The sequence below is a fragment of the Hyla sarda genome, chromosome 4, assembly GCF_029499605.1.
Source record: "Hyla sarda isolate aHylSar1 chromosome 4, aHylSar1.hap1, whole genome shotgun sequence".
In the NCBI taxonomy this organism is placed as follows: Eukaryota; Metazoa; Chordata; class Amphibia; order Anura; family Hylidae; genus Hyla; species Hyla sarda.
The window spans coordinates 56,206,040-56,222,406 of record NC_079192.1 but is presented as its reverse complement, the minus strand read 5'-3'; the positions used below and the strand labels follow the sequence as shown (position 1 = coordinate 56,222,406).

The following is a 16,367-nucleotide window of genomic DNA, read 5'->3' as shown; positions in this document are numbered from 1 at the left end:
CAATTGTGTAAAGCACCTTTGATCCTCCTGTGTTAGGCCCCTCTAGTGGCCAAAAGTAGTTATTGCAGCCGCATAATTTTTTCTATGGCCTTTCTCATGCTCCTGTCTGTAAAGAAGCTTGGAGTATTCTCCTCAAATCTCCTGTCTTCATAGTATTAAGTCAGTTCTGTGGCCCTTCCTCCCTGCTTCTGGCTTGGGGCATTCTCTTAGTTTCTTGGCTTTTTGGCTAAGATCAAGTGTAGTATCTGTTCTTATCAGTTTAATATCTGATATGTCCCCTATCTGGGATATATATATATGTATCTCCTGTATTCTTTAACCCCTTAAGGACTCAGCCCATTTTGGCCTTAAGGACTCAGACAATTTAATTTTTACGTTTTCATTTTTTCCTCCTCGCCTTCTAAAAATCATAACTCTTTTATATTTTCATCCACAGACTAGTATGAGGGCTTGTTTTTTGCGCGACCAGTTGTCCTTTGTAATGACATCACTCATTATATCATAAAATGTATGGCGCAACCAAAAAACACTATTTTTGTGGGGAAATTAAAACGAAAAACGCAATTTTGCTAATTTTGGAAGGTTTTGTTTTCACGCCGTACAATTTCTGGTAAAAATGACATGTGTTCTTTATTCTGAGGGTCAATACGATTAAAATGATACCCATTATTATATACTTTTATATTACTGTTGCGCTTAAAAAAAATCACAAACTTTTTAACCAAATTAGTACGTTTATAATCCCTTTATTTTGATGACCTATAACTTTTTTATTTTTCCGTATAAGCGGCGGTATGGGGGCTCATTTTTTGCGCCATGATCTGTACTTTTTTTTGATACCACATTTGTATATAAAAAACTTTTAATACATTTTTTATACATTTTTTTTAATAAAATGTATTAAAAAAGTAGAAATTTTGGACTTTTTTAATTTTTTTTCGTTCACGCCGTTCACCGTACGGGATCATTAACATTTTATTTTAATAGTTCGGACATTTACGCACGCGGCGATACCAAATATGTCTATAAAAAATGTTTTTTACGCTTTTTGGGGGTAAAATAGGAAAAAACGGACGTTTTACTTTTTTATTGGGGGAGGGGATTTTTCACTTTTTTTTTACTTTTACTTTTACATTTTTTTAATTTTTTTTTTACACTTGAATAGTCCCCATAGGGGACTATTCATAGCAATACCATGATTGCTAATACTGATCTGTTCTATGTATAGGACATAGAACAGATCAGTATTATCGGTCATCTCCTGCTCTGGTCTGCTCGATCACAGACCAGAGCAGGAGACGCCGGGAGCCGCACGGAGGAAGGTGAGGGGACCTCCGTGCGGCGTTATGAATGATCGGATCCCCGCAGCAGCGCTGCGGGCGATCCGTTCGTTCATTTTAATCGCGAACTGCCGCAGATGCCGGGATCTGTATTGATCCCGGCACCTGAGGGGTTAATGGCGGACGCCCGCGAGATCGCGGGCGTCGGCCATTGCCGGCGGGTCCCTGGCTGCGATCAGCAGCCGGGATCAGCCGCGCATGACACGGGCATCGCTCCGATGCCCGCGGTTATGCTTAGGACGTAAATGTACGTCCTGGTGCGTTAAGTACCACCTCACCAGGACGTACATTTACGTCCTGCGTCCTTAAGGGGTTAAGCTCGGGCCGATTTCAAAGCTTACTTCAGTCGGCCTACGCATTGCCCCTAAATAGCATTATCTTTGGGTACAGTGCACCAATTCCCCTCGACTCTCGGCTTTGGACATAAGTGACCTGCTGTTGTGGGCCATATCTAACATAAGTGGGATCACCCTTGAGTGTCCCTTTCAAAACTTGAAGAGCTTGGCCCTTGGTCTGAGTGTTTTCAGCACATAACCTTTCGTACTGTACCATTTTGCATACACAGGCCGCATACCTAGAGTCTGCTCTGTGTGCTTTCCAGACAGTTTCGTGAGCGACTGTTTCGGGCCTTGGCCGTTTTTCCGTACCGCCCTGATGGTCAGTGTTATTATAGTATGGGGTTTTGTCAGAGGTGCAGACTTGGGGTTAGTCATCAGCAGGACTCTCCTCGCTACCCTTATCGTCACTTGGAGAATACTGGGAATCCTGACAGCGCCCTGCCTGTTTTTCTTTTCCACCGATCACCCATACATAGTCTGCTGCGTCTGTGACTGAGGTTCTGTTACCCCAGAGGAGTGCACTGGCATGAGCAACGGAATTTTTGTAGCTTCTTGGGGGTGGTCCAATGTGAGATGGACCCTCTACAATGCCCGTGGAGTGTGTTGTTTGTCATAGCTGCAGTTCCGGTACTCCACTGTGAGTTGACCGATGTACAATGGACCCTCTAAACCTCCCATGTAGGGAGTGTTGTCTGCCGTAGCTGCAGTTCCGGTAATCCACTGTGAGTGGGAGTTAACCATTCGTTGTACAATGCACCCTCTACATCTCCCATGGAGAGCGTGCTGTATGCCGCATCCACGGCTGCCGTTATGGTACCCCACTCTACGTGTGAGGAGACTGATGTGGAATGGACCCTCTACAATGCCCAGGGTGAGCGTGCTGTCTACCTCATCCTCAGCTGCAGTCCTCGTACTCCACTGCAGCTCCAAAAGGGTGACCATGCGTGTACAAGGGACTCCCTACACCGTCCAAGGGAGTGTGCCATCTGCCGCCTCACGACTGAGATTCTGCACCCCCACTACCAGTGAGAGGTGTCCAACCACTGTGTACCTGTAGGTACAATGTACCTTCTATAGCAGCCGCGACCACTTACCACTGCCATGGGTGGTGTAACATTAGTTTACAGTGGTATCTGCTATTGTTTCTGGCCAGAAGCCCATGGCATGATTGTCTTTTCCGCGGTGGTTGTTATGGTACCCTGCTTTCCCCCAGTGACTTTCCAGGGGCAGTAATTCACACGGTACCTGCTGTAGCTCTCGCAGCCAGCGCACCCCCTTTTCTTAGGGTGGGCAGGTTTGCTGAGTACCTGCACTGGCCACTACAGCCATTTCTTTTCCCCCTTCCACGGGAGAATTTGTTCACAGGGTATTGTGGTGAGGGCGATTTTATGTCAGGTTATCATTGATTCTGTCTTTGGCTAGTCCAGTGTTCACATTCCCCTTCCCAGGGGAGGCATAAGGGTAGGCTTAGTTAGCCTTCACCGTCACATGGTTTATCCGTCACATTCTACCTCCCGTGGAGAGAGTATTTGTGGTCTTGCAACCTACAACTGTTACCTACGATAGAAGGCCTATGGTCTTTCACACAGTCTATTTTCGTCCTCTGGCATAAGACAGTCTTATATGATCCCTTCTATGGCTGTTCCAGCTGTCTCCTTATCACCTTCGCTACCGGCCTCGAGGTAGCTTGGTGGGTTGTCTGTTTCGGGATTTCACCCATTATGCCCCCCTATTACTATAGGGAGTAATACGGGTCTTGAATGGGTCCTGTTTTTGCTCTTACGGCCGTCACCTGTCGGCCTCCTAGGATTTGATGTTTTTTTGCTTTGGTTCCTATTCTTCCTTTCCCTGCCTTCACACTCCCCTTTGGCAGTACTACTACATTTGGTGTAGTTACAGCTGGCACTATCTTAGCATTTTTGTTGCCTTTCCTGAGGTCCCCTGCCTTCCCCTGCTCCACCCCCCTACCCTTTTTTTTTCTGAGTGGAGCACTGCCGGCCCTTTCTTGGTTCCTAGTATGGTTACCCCAGCCCTCAGGTTGCACTCTCTTTTAGGGTAGCTCTTGCATTTGAGACATTCTGGCGGTCCTTGTGCATTTTCTGTTTTGGGCTTCTCTCAGTCTCAAGCCTCCCTTTTCATTTGTGGTGGGGGGTGCTCTCGGTTTGACCACTGCTCTTACTCTCCAGCAGTCTCACTGCTTAGAATGTCTCATGATCTTCCTTCTGGTGGCCCTTCTGTTCAGGCTTCCAATGGTTCTGCGACAGTCCTGGTTGTGGCATGTCAATCTTCCTCCTTGGTGAGTGTTGGTTGTTCTGTGCTTGGGAGACAGTCTTGGTGGGCGACAGTTGGGTCCCCTCTGTTTCCCCCTCTATGACATGTCTTTCTGGAATACTTCCTCCTGGGGTTATCCGGTCTGTTCTAGGCATTGGGATGCAATGCTTGTTTGGTGTTGTCTATCCCCTCATCTTTTCTGTCTGCGAGAGCTGGGACGGCGCGGTAATCTCTGTGGTAACGGTGCCTGTAACTCTGTCCCTGTTTCTTCCTTAGATTATATCACTCCTTCCCTGGTGGTCCCAGGGTCTACAGTTTCAGGTCTTCTTGCATTGTGCTACCTTCCGGGTGGCTGTTTGTCTCCAGGGTGGTTCTCCACTTTAACCGTGACGGAGTTGGTGTTTCTGGCCTTGGCGGGGTTTCTGTCCCGATCTTCTTGGCTGTTTCCTACGGGAGGCGGTCTGTCTTCACCTCTCCATGTCCTGTCACAGCCTAGAAGCACGTCATCCGGGGAGTTTCGCTCAGTCTTCAGTTTACCCAGACTTTACTGGTGTGGGACTCCAGGGTCCCTCATCTTATTACTGTATCTGTAATCTGGGAACCTCTGGTTCTGCTGGCAGCTGCTCTGGTGTTTCTGGACAGATTTTGCCTCTACGCTGGCCCGTTTGCTTCCCTTCTCCTTCCCCCCCGGGGCCGTACTGACCTCGTGGCCGAGGGCCTTCCAGTGTTCCTGGTTTCCCTGTCTGGCCACTTTGCTCTTCTTACTTAGGCATCGCACTTTTTTTCCCACTTCAGGGCTATACTTCGTGATCTGAGTTTTCTCTTTCTTGCGGGATGGCCTTGGGACTGTGACCTTTATACCTGGGCCTCCTGGTTCAGGTGGTCGGCACGGTGCTCTATGCCCTAGTCTTCTTCCTGACCGGCTCGGGCCTAGACGTGGGTCCTACTTCGTATCTCTCCTCAGCCTGGGTCTTACGGTCGCGGCTGGCCTCCTCTCAGGGCACTCTATCTTGTGTCTTTCCGCACTTTTCTTCTGGAAGTTGGCGTCTCCTCACTGTGTTCGCATTGCTAAGTCGAATCTCTGACTTGAAGTACTCTCGCTTTTGGCATTTTGGCCAGGCCTCGGTTGGCCTGCGCCTTATGTCTTGTCTTCGGAGGTTGTTTCTGCTATCTTGCCAGGATGATGTTCGGCCTGGCTGGTCTAGTCCACTGGATGGCTGTCGGACCCCAGTCTCTTCAGGGTTCCTTCCCTTCGGGTCCTAGCTCACCCCCCATGTTTTATGGGAGTTTCCTGGTGGTTGTTTTCTGGATTCCTGTTCCCTTTGGGCCTCGTCAATGTTCCTGGGCAAATGGGTCTTGTTCAGTCTCTGGACTGATATTCCTTTTTCTGGCGGTTGTTTTCCCCACCCCAGGGACTGCTTTGGTACATCCCATGGACTCCTGTGTCCCCCAATGAAGCAACCGAGAAAAGGAAATTTTTTTTGTACTCACCGTAAAATCTCTTTCTCGTAGCCTTCATTGGGGGACACAACACCCACCCATTTAAAGGAAAACTGTCAGCTTGCTCCCCCCGCACTAACCAGTGGTACTGGCTGAATATTGATGAGCTGGGTGGCGCTGCGGCCGCTGACGTCAGAGTGCCAGTTATGCCGCCTGTGCCAGTTATCACCTAATTAGCATATATGGAAAAACGAAGATTTCGGCCAGACTGATCCGGGCACAGTAGGCATCAAACTGATCAGCCAGTACTGCTGGTTAGTGCGGGGGAGCAACCTGACAGTTTTCCTTTAAGGTTGCCTGGTCATGTTGTTTGATACCTGTTGTTACTTTCTGGTGTCCTTTGGACGCATCTCCTTGTTGTTTGGCTTCTACTACTGCTTTGTGACACAACTTATTAGCTCTGTGCCTGTAGGTGGGTATATCCTGCTGGGAGGAGCTGACTTCCTTTTTTTGGCCTAGTGGCAGCAGCATATACCCATGGTCTCCTGTCTCACCCAATGAAGGCTATGAGAAAGATTTTACTGTGAGTAGAAAAAAAATCAATAGGTTACCGAATGCCAGTTCTCTCTGGTCCCCACCATGTCCAACTCTGCATTAGGAGACAGTGCTTCCCATACCATCTCCATACCACCCGTCTCCAGTTGAGACCCAGTGCCATAGAATCACATCTTCCTATTGGTTTGGGAAGGGGTTAAGTAGTAGGAGTGTTGCTTTGTTTTACCATTTTCATGTGTTCATATTGTTGTAGAGTAATGAAAATTCTGGATATGAAGTTGGTTGGTAGAAATTTCTATGACCCCACAAGTGCCACAGTGCTGCAGCAATACAGGTAAACTATTGCTATATATAGAGCCCTACTACTTTCTGTTAGCCTCGATGTCCATTTCACATACATAATGACACATAATTAGATCTCTACTACTGGGGGCTGTTTTTCACATTAGAGAAAAATGTTCTCTAGGAAATCTCTGCCATTGTATTGAAGCTTTTATATGATTATTTCTTGTGAAGCCTTTGATGACTCATAATTCCGTGTGAGATTCATTAAATTATCTCTAATTTCCAGTTCTTTTCGTTAGAGAACCATTTATAATATACTATAATACTGTCTTTATGGGTTGCCTACTTTTGTTTGTTTATGCAATGATCATAAAATTGAAATTAAAGACATTTCAACCAAGTATCTCCAAGAAAGACTATGATCACTTATGACCATAAACAAAAGTGCTCCACTGGTGAATATTACCTCTGTCCCTTTTCTTTTAGAAATTAAGGAAATTTGTTTAATATTAGTTTGACAAAAGGATGTGGGCTAGACACGTTATTAAAGAGGTGCAGGTTCATAGAGGGCATGCAGGATGGTGAGTGCAAATCTCCAAATTTTTAAGATGAAACGAGAGATGTAAGTATATGTCTAGGTTTTGTTGAAGTGCCTTAAAAAAGAGCCCTGTAAAGTGATCCCATAGAAGTTTAGCCACCTTGTCCACAATATGAAGCCAAGAAGATCAACCAAGAATGGATCCTGTAGAAGATCACTCTCCTAGACCTGTGCAAGTACAGGTTGAGAATAGCAGTTTCTTGGGACATCAACCTTTCCCGTACTACAATGTGAGCAGTAAAGATTTTTTTCATCCTTGCCAATAAAATTAATTTCTCTTCCACAGTCTGGTCAACTTGCCGCAGCTATAATTTGTTTGCAAAGTTTTGCATTGTAGTGAATGACTTGTAATGATTATCACATATATATCCTATGAAATAAGAATCCTTTGTGTAGTGTTAACCATGGCATCAGATTGATATTCAGTTTCAGCACTACTATAACATGCTGTGTGTTTTAGATTGCAGGTATGGCCAGGATTCGCAGCCAGCATACGCAGAACAGACGGAGGTCTGTTTCTTCTAGCTGATGTCTCCCATAAGATTATTCGGAATGATTCTGTACTGGACATTATGTAAGTTCTTGTCATTTCAGCTGGGCATACGTTGTGACTTTGGTTACACAACACAAAGATCACAGTACTGGTGTAGTACTGTGACGTTGCACATAATGTTTGTGAATATGGTGTCATGGTGCTTATTATTGTGATTGGCACGACAGTCGCAAAAATTCCATCTGCTGCAACCTGCTTGGAACATCTTTGTGATTTTTCTTTTTTATTTTTGTTTATAGCCAAATTGCAACTTTAATAAAGTTGTACAAATATTGCGTTTGTGATTTTTTTTTTTTGTGTGACATGTTGATATGTAGCCCTAGTCTAAGTGTTGTTTTTTTAAACTAATTATAGGACTACAGGGGCACTTCAGTACTTTAAAATAGGGCTGGGCGGTATACCGGTTCATACCGAAATTTTTGGGCTGCACGATATGAATTTTTCCCATACCGCAATACTGGTTGGGCCCCTCCCCCTTGGGAATGAATTGTCAGCGCTGTCCCCACATCGGGGAACTAATCATGTGACCGCCAGTGCTGTTCTGCTCCCCCCCCCAATGATCAGCCCAGCGGGGTACTACTCGCATATATCACCCGCAACCATTGCCCTCCTCCTCTTTGTTGGGGGCCGCCAGCGATGCAACTCTATACTGTACGCAAGTGGTTTCCAACCTGCGGACCTCCAGATGTTGCAAAACTACAACTCCCAGGCATGCTGGGAGTTGTAGTTTTGCAATAGCTGGAGGTCCGCAGGTTTGAGACCACTGCTGTACGCTGTATCCCTATGCCCGGGCTGCAAAAGATAAAGAAAATAAACTTACGTCGGCCACACGCTGTTCCTTGGGACTGGAACGTCGGACAGCCGTCAGCCTATCACCGGCCGCAGCAATGTCCAACCACACAAGTTACCTTCTAGGCAGTGATCGGCGGCAGAGGAGGTCTCTTACCTGATCCGACGGGCGGCAGGGGTCCCTGGAGGCGGCGGCGATGGTCCCTGGCAGCGGAAGCACACACCAGGAGGTAAGCGCTGTTTGCCTCCTGCTGTTGCTTAGCAACGACTCCCAGCATGCACAGCTAAAGGGCATGCTGGGAGTTGTAGTTTTGGAACAGCTAGAGGCACACTTTTTCATAGAAACAACTCCCAGCATGCACAGACAGCCAAAGGGCATTCTGGGAGTTGTAGTTGTGCGTCCAGCTGTGGCAAAACTACAACTCCCAGCCTGCCCTTTGGCTGTCAATGCATGCTCAGAGTTGTAGTTTTGCAACAGCTGAAGGCACACTGGTTGTGAAATTCTGAGAGTTTGTTAACCTAACTCAGTGTTTCACAACCAGTGTGCCTCCACCTGTTGCAAAACTACAACTACCAGCATGCATTGACAGACCACCCCTCACGGAATGTAACAATTGGTATAGTGAGCCTTAACACACCCCACAGGTGTTTGACGAATTTTCGTTAAAGTTGGACATAAAAATAAAAAAATTAAAAAAATGTCACTAAAATGCTGGTGTTGCCCTAAATTTTTTATTTTCACAAGGGGTAATTGGAAAAAGCCCCCCAAACTTTGTAACCCCATTTCTTCGGAGTAAGAAAATACCCCATATGTACATGTAAAGTACTCTGCGGGTGTGGCAAAACTCAGAAGGGAAGGAGCAAAAAAATTTTGGGAGAGAGAATTTGCCTTGAATTTAAGGCCTTGTGCATTTACAAAGCACCCATGGCGCCAGAACAGTGGACCTCCCCACATGTGACCCCATTTTGGAAAATACACCCTCATGGAACGTGACAAGGGGTGCAGTGAGCATTTACACCCCACAGTTGTCTGACAGATTTTTTGAACAGTGGTCCATGAAAATGAAAAAAGTTTTTTTTTATACTTACCGTAAAATCTCTTTCTCGAAGGATCCATTGGGGGACACAGACCATGGGTGTATACTGCTGTCTCTAGGAGGTATGACACTATGGCAACAAAAAAAGTCTGCTCCTCTCACCAGGATATACCCGCCTCCAGGCACAGAGCTAATCAGTTTTAGTTCCAGAGCAATAGGAGAGGGACCGACAGGTCAAGGAGAAAACACAAACCAGAAAAAATATAACTGAACTCACCCTCGGACAGAGAACCAAAGAGAAAGGGCGGGAGCTGTGTCCCCCAATGGACCCTTCGAGAAAGAGATTTTACGGTAAGTATTAAAAAATTTCCTTTTCTCTATCGGCTCCATTGGGGGACACAGACCATGGGACGTACAAAAGCCGTCCCTTGGGTGGGAAGAAGAAAACCCGCTTACCTTCCTGCCCAGACTTTCCAGCCCAGACTAGCATCAGCCGATGCAAAGGTATGAACCCGGTAAAACCTCGAGAAAGTATGCAAAGACGACCAGGTAGCCGCTTGCAGATCTGCAAGGCCGAGGCCTTGTTCTGGAGAGCCCAAGATGCCCCTACAGAACGGGCAGAATGAGCCAAAACCCTGAAGGGAGGGATCTTCACCCTACAGCGATAGGCTTCCGAAATGGCAGACCGGATCGAATTAAGAAATGGTGGCCTTGTAAGCAGGGTCTCCCAATGAAGAAGACAAAGAAGAATCGCCCTCAGTTCCAAGATGTTTATCGGAAGAAGGGCTTCACATGGAGACCAGAGGCCTTGAACTGTCCAATCCCTGAACACACCACCCCAGCCCGACAGACTGGCATCTGTTGTAACTACCTGCCTGTGGAAGGGAAGAAATGATCACCCTCAAGAAGAAGAAGGGGGGAGCGGAGCCACCAGAGCAGAGACTGACGGATCCGATGAGGGAGAGCAATCTTGCGATCGAGAGACAGAAGAGATCTTTCCCATCGAGAGAGAATCGCCAGTTGAAGGGGACGATAAAGAAACTGGGCAAAGGGTACGGCCTCCAAGGCCGCTACCATCTGACCCAAGACTTCCATGCAAATGCGGATGGAAACTTGAACCTGGGCCCAAAGGGAACAGACTCCTGACAAGAGAGTCAGACGTTTGTCCGGCAGAAGGCAAATCCGGGCAGAGGCCATGTTGAATTGAAGTCCCAAGAAGATCAGAGACTGGGTGGGAGAGAGGACAGACTTGTCCCGGTTGACCATCCACCCGAAGTGATCCAGGGTCTGGAGAGTGAGAACCACTCTCATTCTCCAGAGTCTGGACTCTGGTGGGAGCCTTGATGAGAAGGTCTTCCAGGTAAGGGATCACTGAGACTCCTCTCGACCGCAACAGTGCTATCACAGGCGCAAGGATCTTGGTAAAGACCCGAGGAGCAGTGGCCAGACCAAAGGGGAGGGCTACGAATTGAAAATGCCCCTCCGGAACCGCAAAGCGGAGGTACCGCTGATGGCCGGGAATATTGGAACATGGAGTTAGGCATCTTTGATCTATTCCATGGATGCCACTACTGAACGGAGAGATTCCATTTGGAAGTGGCGGATGAGAAGATGACGGTTGAGACGCTTGAGGTCCAGGATTGGCCGAACAGAACCGCCCTTCTTGGGGACCACAAAAAGATTGGAATAGAAACCCCGAAAACGTTCCCCTAGAGGAACGGGGACAATAACTCCCTGGAGAAGCAGGGACTGGAGGGCCTCCCGAAATTGCTTCGCCAAAGAAGGTCCGGGGGGCCCGGGACTGAAAAAAAAAACGATTCGGTATCCGTTGGACACCACGTCCCTGACCCAATAGTCCTGAATGTGTGTGGTCCAGATGTCTCGAAAAAGTAAGAGACGACCTCCCACCCGAAAAAAATCTGCGGGTGAGGGCTTCACTTCATGCGGAAGTGGGTTTGCGGTTGCCCGATTTGGCCGCAAAACGGCCGGAACGAATGGTGTCCAACTTCCAAGAAGGGATGTGCCCGGAACGAGGGAGCCTTCTTGTCTCTCGAAGGCGCCTGCCCAGACCCCTTATTGGGGCCAAAAGTCCGAAAGGACCGGAAGGAAGAGGACTTCCTTTGGGAAGTAGTCAAAGGAAAAGACGGGCACCAGTAAAGGAAACTCGGTGAGAGACCTTTTGGAGGCGGCTTCCGCATCCCACGCCTTAAGCCGCATGGAACGGCGGAGGGCCGCTAGGTGACCTACAGCAAAGGCAGTACAACGGGCTGACTGCATGGAAGCCGTGCACAGAAAGTCCCCAGCTTTAGAGCATTGGAGAACCAAAGCAGACAGATCCTCTGGGGGGGATCCCGCTAGGATACCCTGACGGAGTTTTGAGTACCACACCGACAGGGCCTTGGACACCCATGCAGAGGCGAAGGTAGGAAGCAGAGAAGAGCCTGCTGCTTCAGAGGCATACTTCGCCAAGGACTCCACCTTCTTGTCCGTCAGATCCTTGAAGGTAGCTGCGTCTGCTAGCGGCAATGTAGTAGCCTTAGAGAGGCGGGAAATTGGTGGATCCACTGAGGGAGGGGAAACCACTTTAAAGACAAGGTCCTCTTGAACCTTCTTCATTCCCGGGAACCTCTTGTCCGGGTATTTCCATGCAGATTCCAGAAGGTTGTCAAATTTAGCGTGAGTACATTTGAGGTGCTGGTTCAGCACGATGAAAGGATACTTCATGAGACACGTCTGAAGATCCTGGGTCCTCTAAGTGAAAGGTGTCTCTTATGGTCGCAATCAATGAGTTTACCGTTTCAACTGTATCCGAGCGGTCCTCTGAGCCAGATGCCGATTCGGAAGCCTCATCCGCCAGTTCACCAAAGAATGTGAACGAGTGGAGGCAGCCCTGGAGGGGGGCGACCCTGATCGGGTACGCGGCCCTGGCGAGGCAGAGCGGCGACTCCGGGTACGTCCTCTGGAGGAGGGACGTTTGTGACCAGATGACAACGGGGGGGGCCTTTACGTGACCCATGAGGGGGGCACCCACGTCTACTTGAAGACTCAATAAAAGAGTCAGAAGAAACACCCCTAGTACGCTTGTGAGAGCGAGAGGCATATGGAGAAGAGGAGCGGGATCCTATAGAGGGCGGGCGCAGGGCAGACCTCTGCAAGGCAGACACCACATCACGGGAGGCCTCAGCCACCGAACGGGAGACTTGAGTCAAGTCATCCATATACTGGGATAGGGAAGAACCCAGGCTTGAGGGGCGGCCGAATCCACCGGGACTGCTAGAGCATCCGGGGGTGCCAGGGGGTCTGGGGGAGCAGTGGAGTAGGAATAGCAAGTGGGTTCAACAGAACCAGTCATTTTGGAATTACAGCTCTTACAGACAAAATGGCAAACTAGCGCTCCAGTTGTCTGTTTAGATGGAGGAACAGTTCTGGGTACAGAAATAATGAAAAAAAGAACTCTCTCCCCGAGTCTGTGTCCCCAGAGCAGCTGCTGTGAGGAGAACTCCGCTCTGTGTAGATAGAGAGGGAGAAAAAAACAGCCAAAAGCTGGAGAGGGGCGTGCCTGGAGCAGGGGCACTGTCTGATTGGCCCCTGTCACCTAATCGCGCGCACGGTGCTGATTGGAGAGCGATTCGCGCCTCCAGTAAGCTCCGGCGGCCCTGTGGGCGGAGCTATAGAGCCCCGGCCGCCGAATGCCGAAGAAGAAGATAGTAATGGCGCCCGCTCCTTGCCCCGAGCGCACATGTCAGACACATATTCGCCGAAAGCGAAGGTAAGTCGGCGCTTCCTGCGAAAATAATAAAACAGAAGACCTGGTCTGGAGAATTCCAGACCATGTCCACCTCCTTCAGAAACTAAGCTAAAACTGATTAGCTCAGGGCCTGGAGGCGGGTATATCCTGCTGGGAGGAGCTGACTTTTTTTGTTGCCATAGTGTCATACCTCCTAGAGACAGCAGCATACACCCACGGTCTGTGTCCCCCAATGGAGCCGATAGAGAAATATAATTTTTCATTTACACAGCCCACTGTTCCAAAGATCTGTCAAACCAGTGGGGTTTAAATGCTCACTGCACTCCTTGTTACATTCTGTGAGGGGTGTAGTTTCCGAAATAGGGTCACATGTGGGGAGGTCCACTGTTCTGGTAGCATGGGGGCTTTGAAAATGCACATGGGCCCCGACTTCCATTCCAACAAAATTCTCTCTACAAAAGACCAATGGTGCTCCTTCTCTTCTGAGCCCTGTATTGCGGCAACAGAGCACTTAACATCCACATATGGGGTATTTCCATACTTGGAAGAAATGGTGTTACAAAGTTTGGGGGACATTTTCTTCTATTACCCCCTGTGAAAATGAAGAATTTGGGGTAACACCAGCATTTTTGTGAAAAAAATCAAATTTTTCATTTTCATGTGCCACTTTAACAAAAGTTTGTCAATCACCTGTAGGGTGTTAAGGCTCACTATACACCTTTTTGCGTTCCTTGAGGGGTGTAGTTTCCCATATAGTGTGCCATGTGTGTTTTTTATGTTTTGTTTCTTTTGCTGTTCTGGCACAATAGGGTTTTCCTAAATGCAACATGCCCCTCAAAAACCTTTTCAGCTAAATTCGCTCTCCAAAAGCCCAATGTCGCATCTTCCCTTCTGAGCCCTCTAGTGCACCCCCAGGGCACTTTACATCCACATATGAGGTATTTCCTTACTCGAAAAAAATGGGGTTAGAAATTTTTGGGGGCATTTTTTTTTTCTATTACCCCTTGTAAAAATGAAAAATTTGGGGTAACACCAGCATTTTAGTGAAAGAAATCTAATTTCGGTCTACATTGATGGGTATATGCTCTTGCCACTAGGAATCGCTGACACTAGGGAAAAAAAAGCTGGCTCCTCCCTGGCAGGATATTCCTGCCCACTGGAAGTGAGGTAATCAGTTTTAAATTGTGTCAGTAGTAGGCAAGACACAGGTCTGGGAGCTCCCCAGACCTGGTCTTTTTTTAATATTTTCTAGTAAGGGCTGTTTAGTTAGGTTTCTTTCTCCCTTTTGTTTCTCTTTTTCACGTGGGGGTTCAGGAGCATGGTGCTACCTGTTCCCCCATATGCGACAAAGGGGCACGGAACATAAAAGAATGGGCTGTCAACCCCTTATCGCCAACGGTCAGCGCCTGGAGGTCGGGTCCCCCACTGCCCCTGCTTGTCCCGCTTTCTTAGCCTGGTATGAGGCAGCGTGGCCATAAGCTGGTTGAAGACGCCTTAGGTGAGTATAGAGGATGGCATCAGCAGGTGAGTATGTACCCCCCCCCCCCCCTCTTCCTCTTTAACCCCTTAACAACCACGGACGTAAATACGGAAAAATTGAAAAGTTATAGATGGTCAAAATAAGGCGATTTTAGATTACTGATTTTGTAAGAAAAGTTTTAGATTTTTTTTTAAGCGGTACAAAAATATCAAAGTATCTAGCCATGGGTATCATTTTAATCGTATTGACCCACAGAATAAAGAACACATGTAATTTTTACCGTAAAGTGTACAGTGTGAAAACAAACCCTTCCAAAATGTGCAAAATTTTTGTTTTCATTTAAATTTCCTCCCTAAAAAAATTTTTTTTTTGTATTCGCCATACATTTTATGGTAGAAAGAGAGGTTTCATTGCAAAGTACAATTGGTCACGCAAAAAACAAGCCCTTAGATGGGCCTGTAGATGGAAATATAAAAGAATTATGGATTTTAGAAGGCGAGGAGGAAAAAACGAAAACGCAAAAATCAAATTGGCCTGTTCCTTAAGGTGAAACTCAGCTTGGTCATTAAGCAGTTAAAATATGGACTCTGTCCTTTATTGGGAGTGCCTATGTGTGGGGCTCGCTCGGGGTCTCCTGGGGGGGTTGTGTTTTCTACATATTCGGTCCTGGAGGACAGTCGTTGGCCCTTTGCAGTGGCTCCCTCCGCAGGTGTTTCCTTCCCCACTCACCTCTGAACAGCCTTTCTGTTCTTCTGCTCCACCAGCTGTCTTATCTTTCCAGGGTACTCAGCCGGTGGGAGTTCAGGGGGTTATGGCGGTGCATGGCTCCGACATTCTTCTCCTCCGGGAGGCCAGGCAGCTCCTCCTCTCCAGGTGCGCGCGCTGTACGGGTCATTCTTATGACCAGCGGGTACCAACCGCGGACGTTATTCTGTGTGCCTCCACCGGCGCCTAACTCCGCCCCTCCACCATTGCGGAGGTCGGCGGTGCTCCATAGAGCAGTACTGCTGGCCTCCCTAAGCGCAGCCCGGTGGCAGCTCTTCCTGCTGGCCAGCTCTCTTGGTCTCTGAGCTGTGCGGCTGCATACCAGGTGCTTCCGCTCTTAAGGCTGCCTGCATGCACGCTGCTCTTGGTGTGGGCGTCCTAGCCCCTTCTCCCTTAAAGGGGTATTCCAGGCAAAACCTTTTTTATATATATATCAACTGGCTCCGGAAAATTAAACAGATTTGTAAATTACTTCTATTAAAAAATCTAAATCCTTCCAATAGTTATTAGCTTCTGAATTTTTCTATCTAACTGCTCAATGATGATGTCACATCCCGGGAGCTGTGCATGATGGGAGAATATCCCCATAGGAACAGCACAGCTCCCAGGACGTGAGTCATCAGAGAGCAGTTAGCCAAAAAACAACAACTCAACTTCAGAAGCTAATAACTATTGGAAGGATTAAGATTTTTTAATAGAAGTAATTTACAAACCTGTTTAACTTTGCAGAGCCAGTTGATTTATAAAAAAAAGTTTTGGCCTGGAATACCCCTTTAGGGGTTCATGCAGCCACTTACAGTGCCGGGCACCTTGCTCCCAAGGCTTCCTTCCTGCCATGTTCAGTACACACACAGGCACACAAAAATGTGTTTCTAGTCACTCTGACCATCTGGTGTTGCTTGGTGCCCTCCTGTGGTCATTAATTGAATTGTGCCTTAATTTCTATTTCTTCTTGTGGTGTCCCTCTTGACATCCAAGAAGCTATTACAGGCCTGTAATATCTGTTCTTATCAGCTTAATATCTGCTAGGCTTCTTTTCTAGGGACTGTATATGGGGCCACCTTCTTTCTTTCATCGCCTCATAAGGGGCCTGATGTGTCAAATTACCTTGAGTCAGATACGGTACGCCCCCGACACACCTATTTTCTGCTGGGTTCTCGCTCTGTCA

At 47.8% G+C, this 16,367-nt stretch overlaps 1 protein-coding gene and 1 pseudogene across 5 annotated transcripts in view; both read left to right on the top strand.

The window, feature by feature from the left end:
* Positions 1-16,367, top strand: part of PIWIL2 (piwi like RNA-mediated gene silencing 2) — a 204,614-nt gene that overhangs the window by 73,459 nt on the left and 114,788 nt on the right. For 4 of the 5 annotated variants that reach the window (XM_056571068.1, XM_056571070.1, XM_056571069.1 and 1 more), the window contains 2 exons: positions 6,198-6,278; positions 7,288-7,401. In XM_056571068.1, coding sequence (XP_056427043.1) covers positions 6,198-6,278; positions 7,288-7,401 — 195 coding nt within the window. The remainder of the gene's footprint in view (positions 1-6,197; positions 6,279-7,287; positions 7,402-16,367) is intronic. The other variant, XM_056571072.1, reaches the window with a different exon arrangement.
* LOC130268014 (U2 spliceosomal RNA) lies at positions 207-325 on the top strand (annotated as a pseudogene).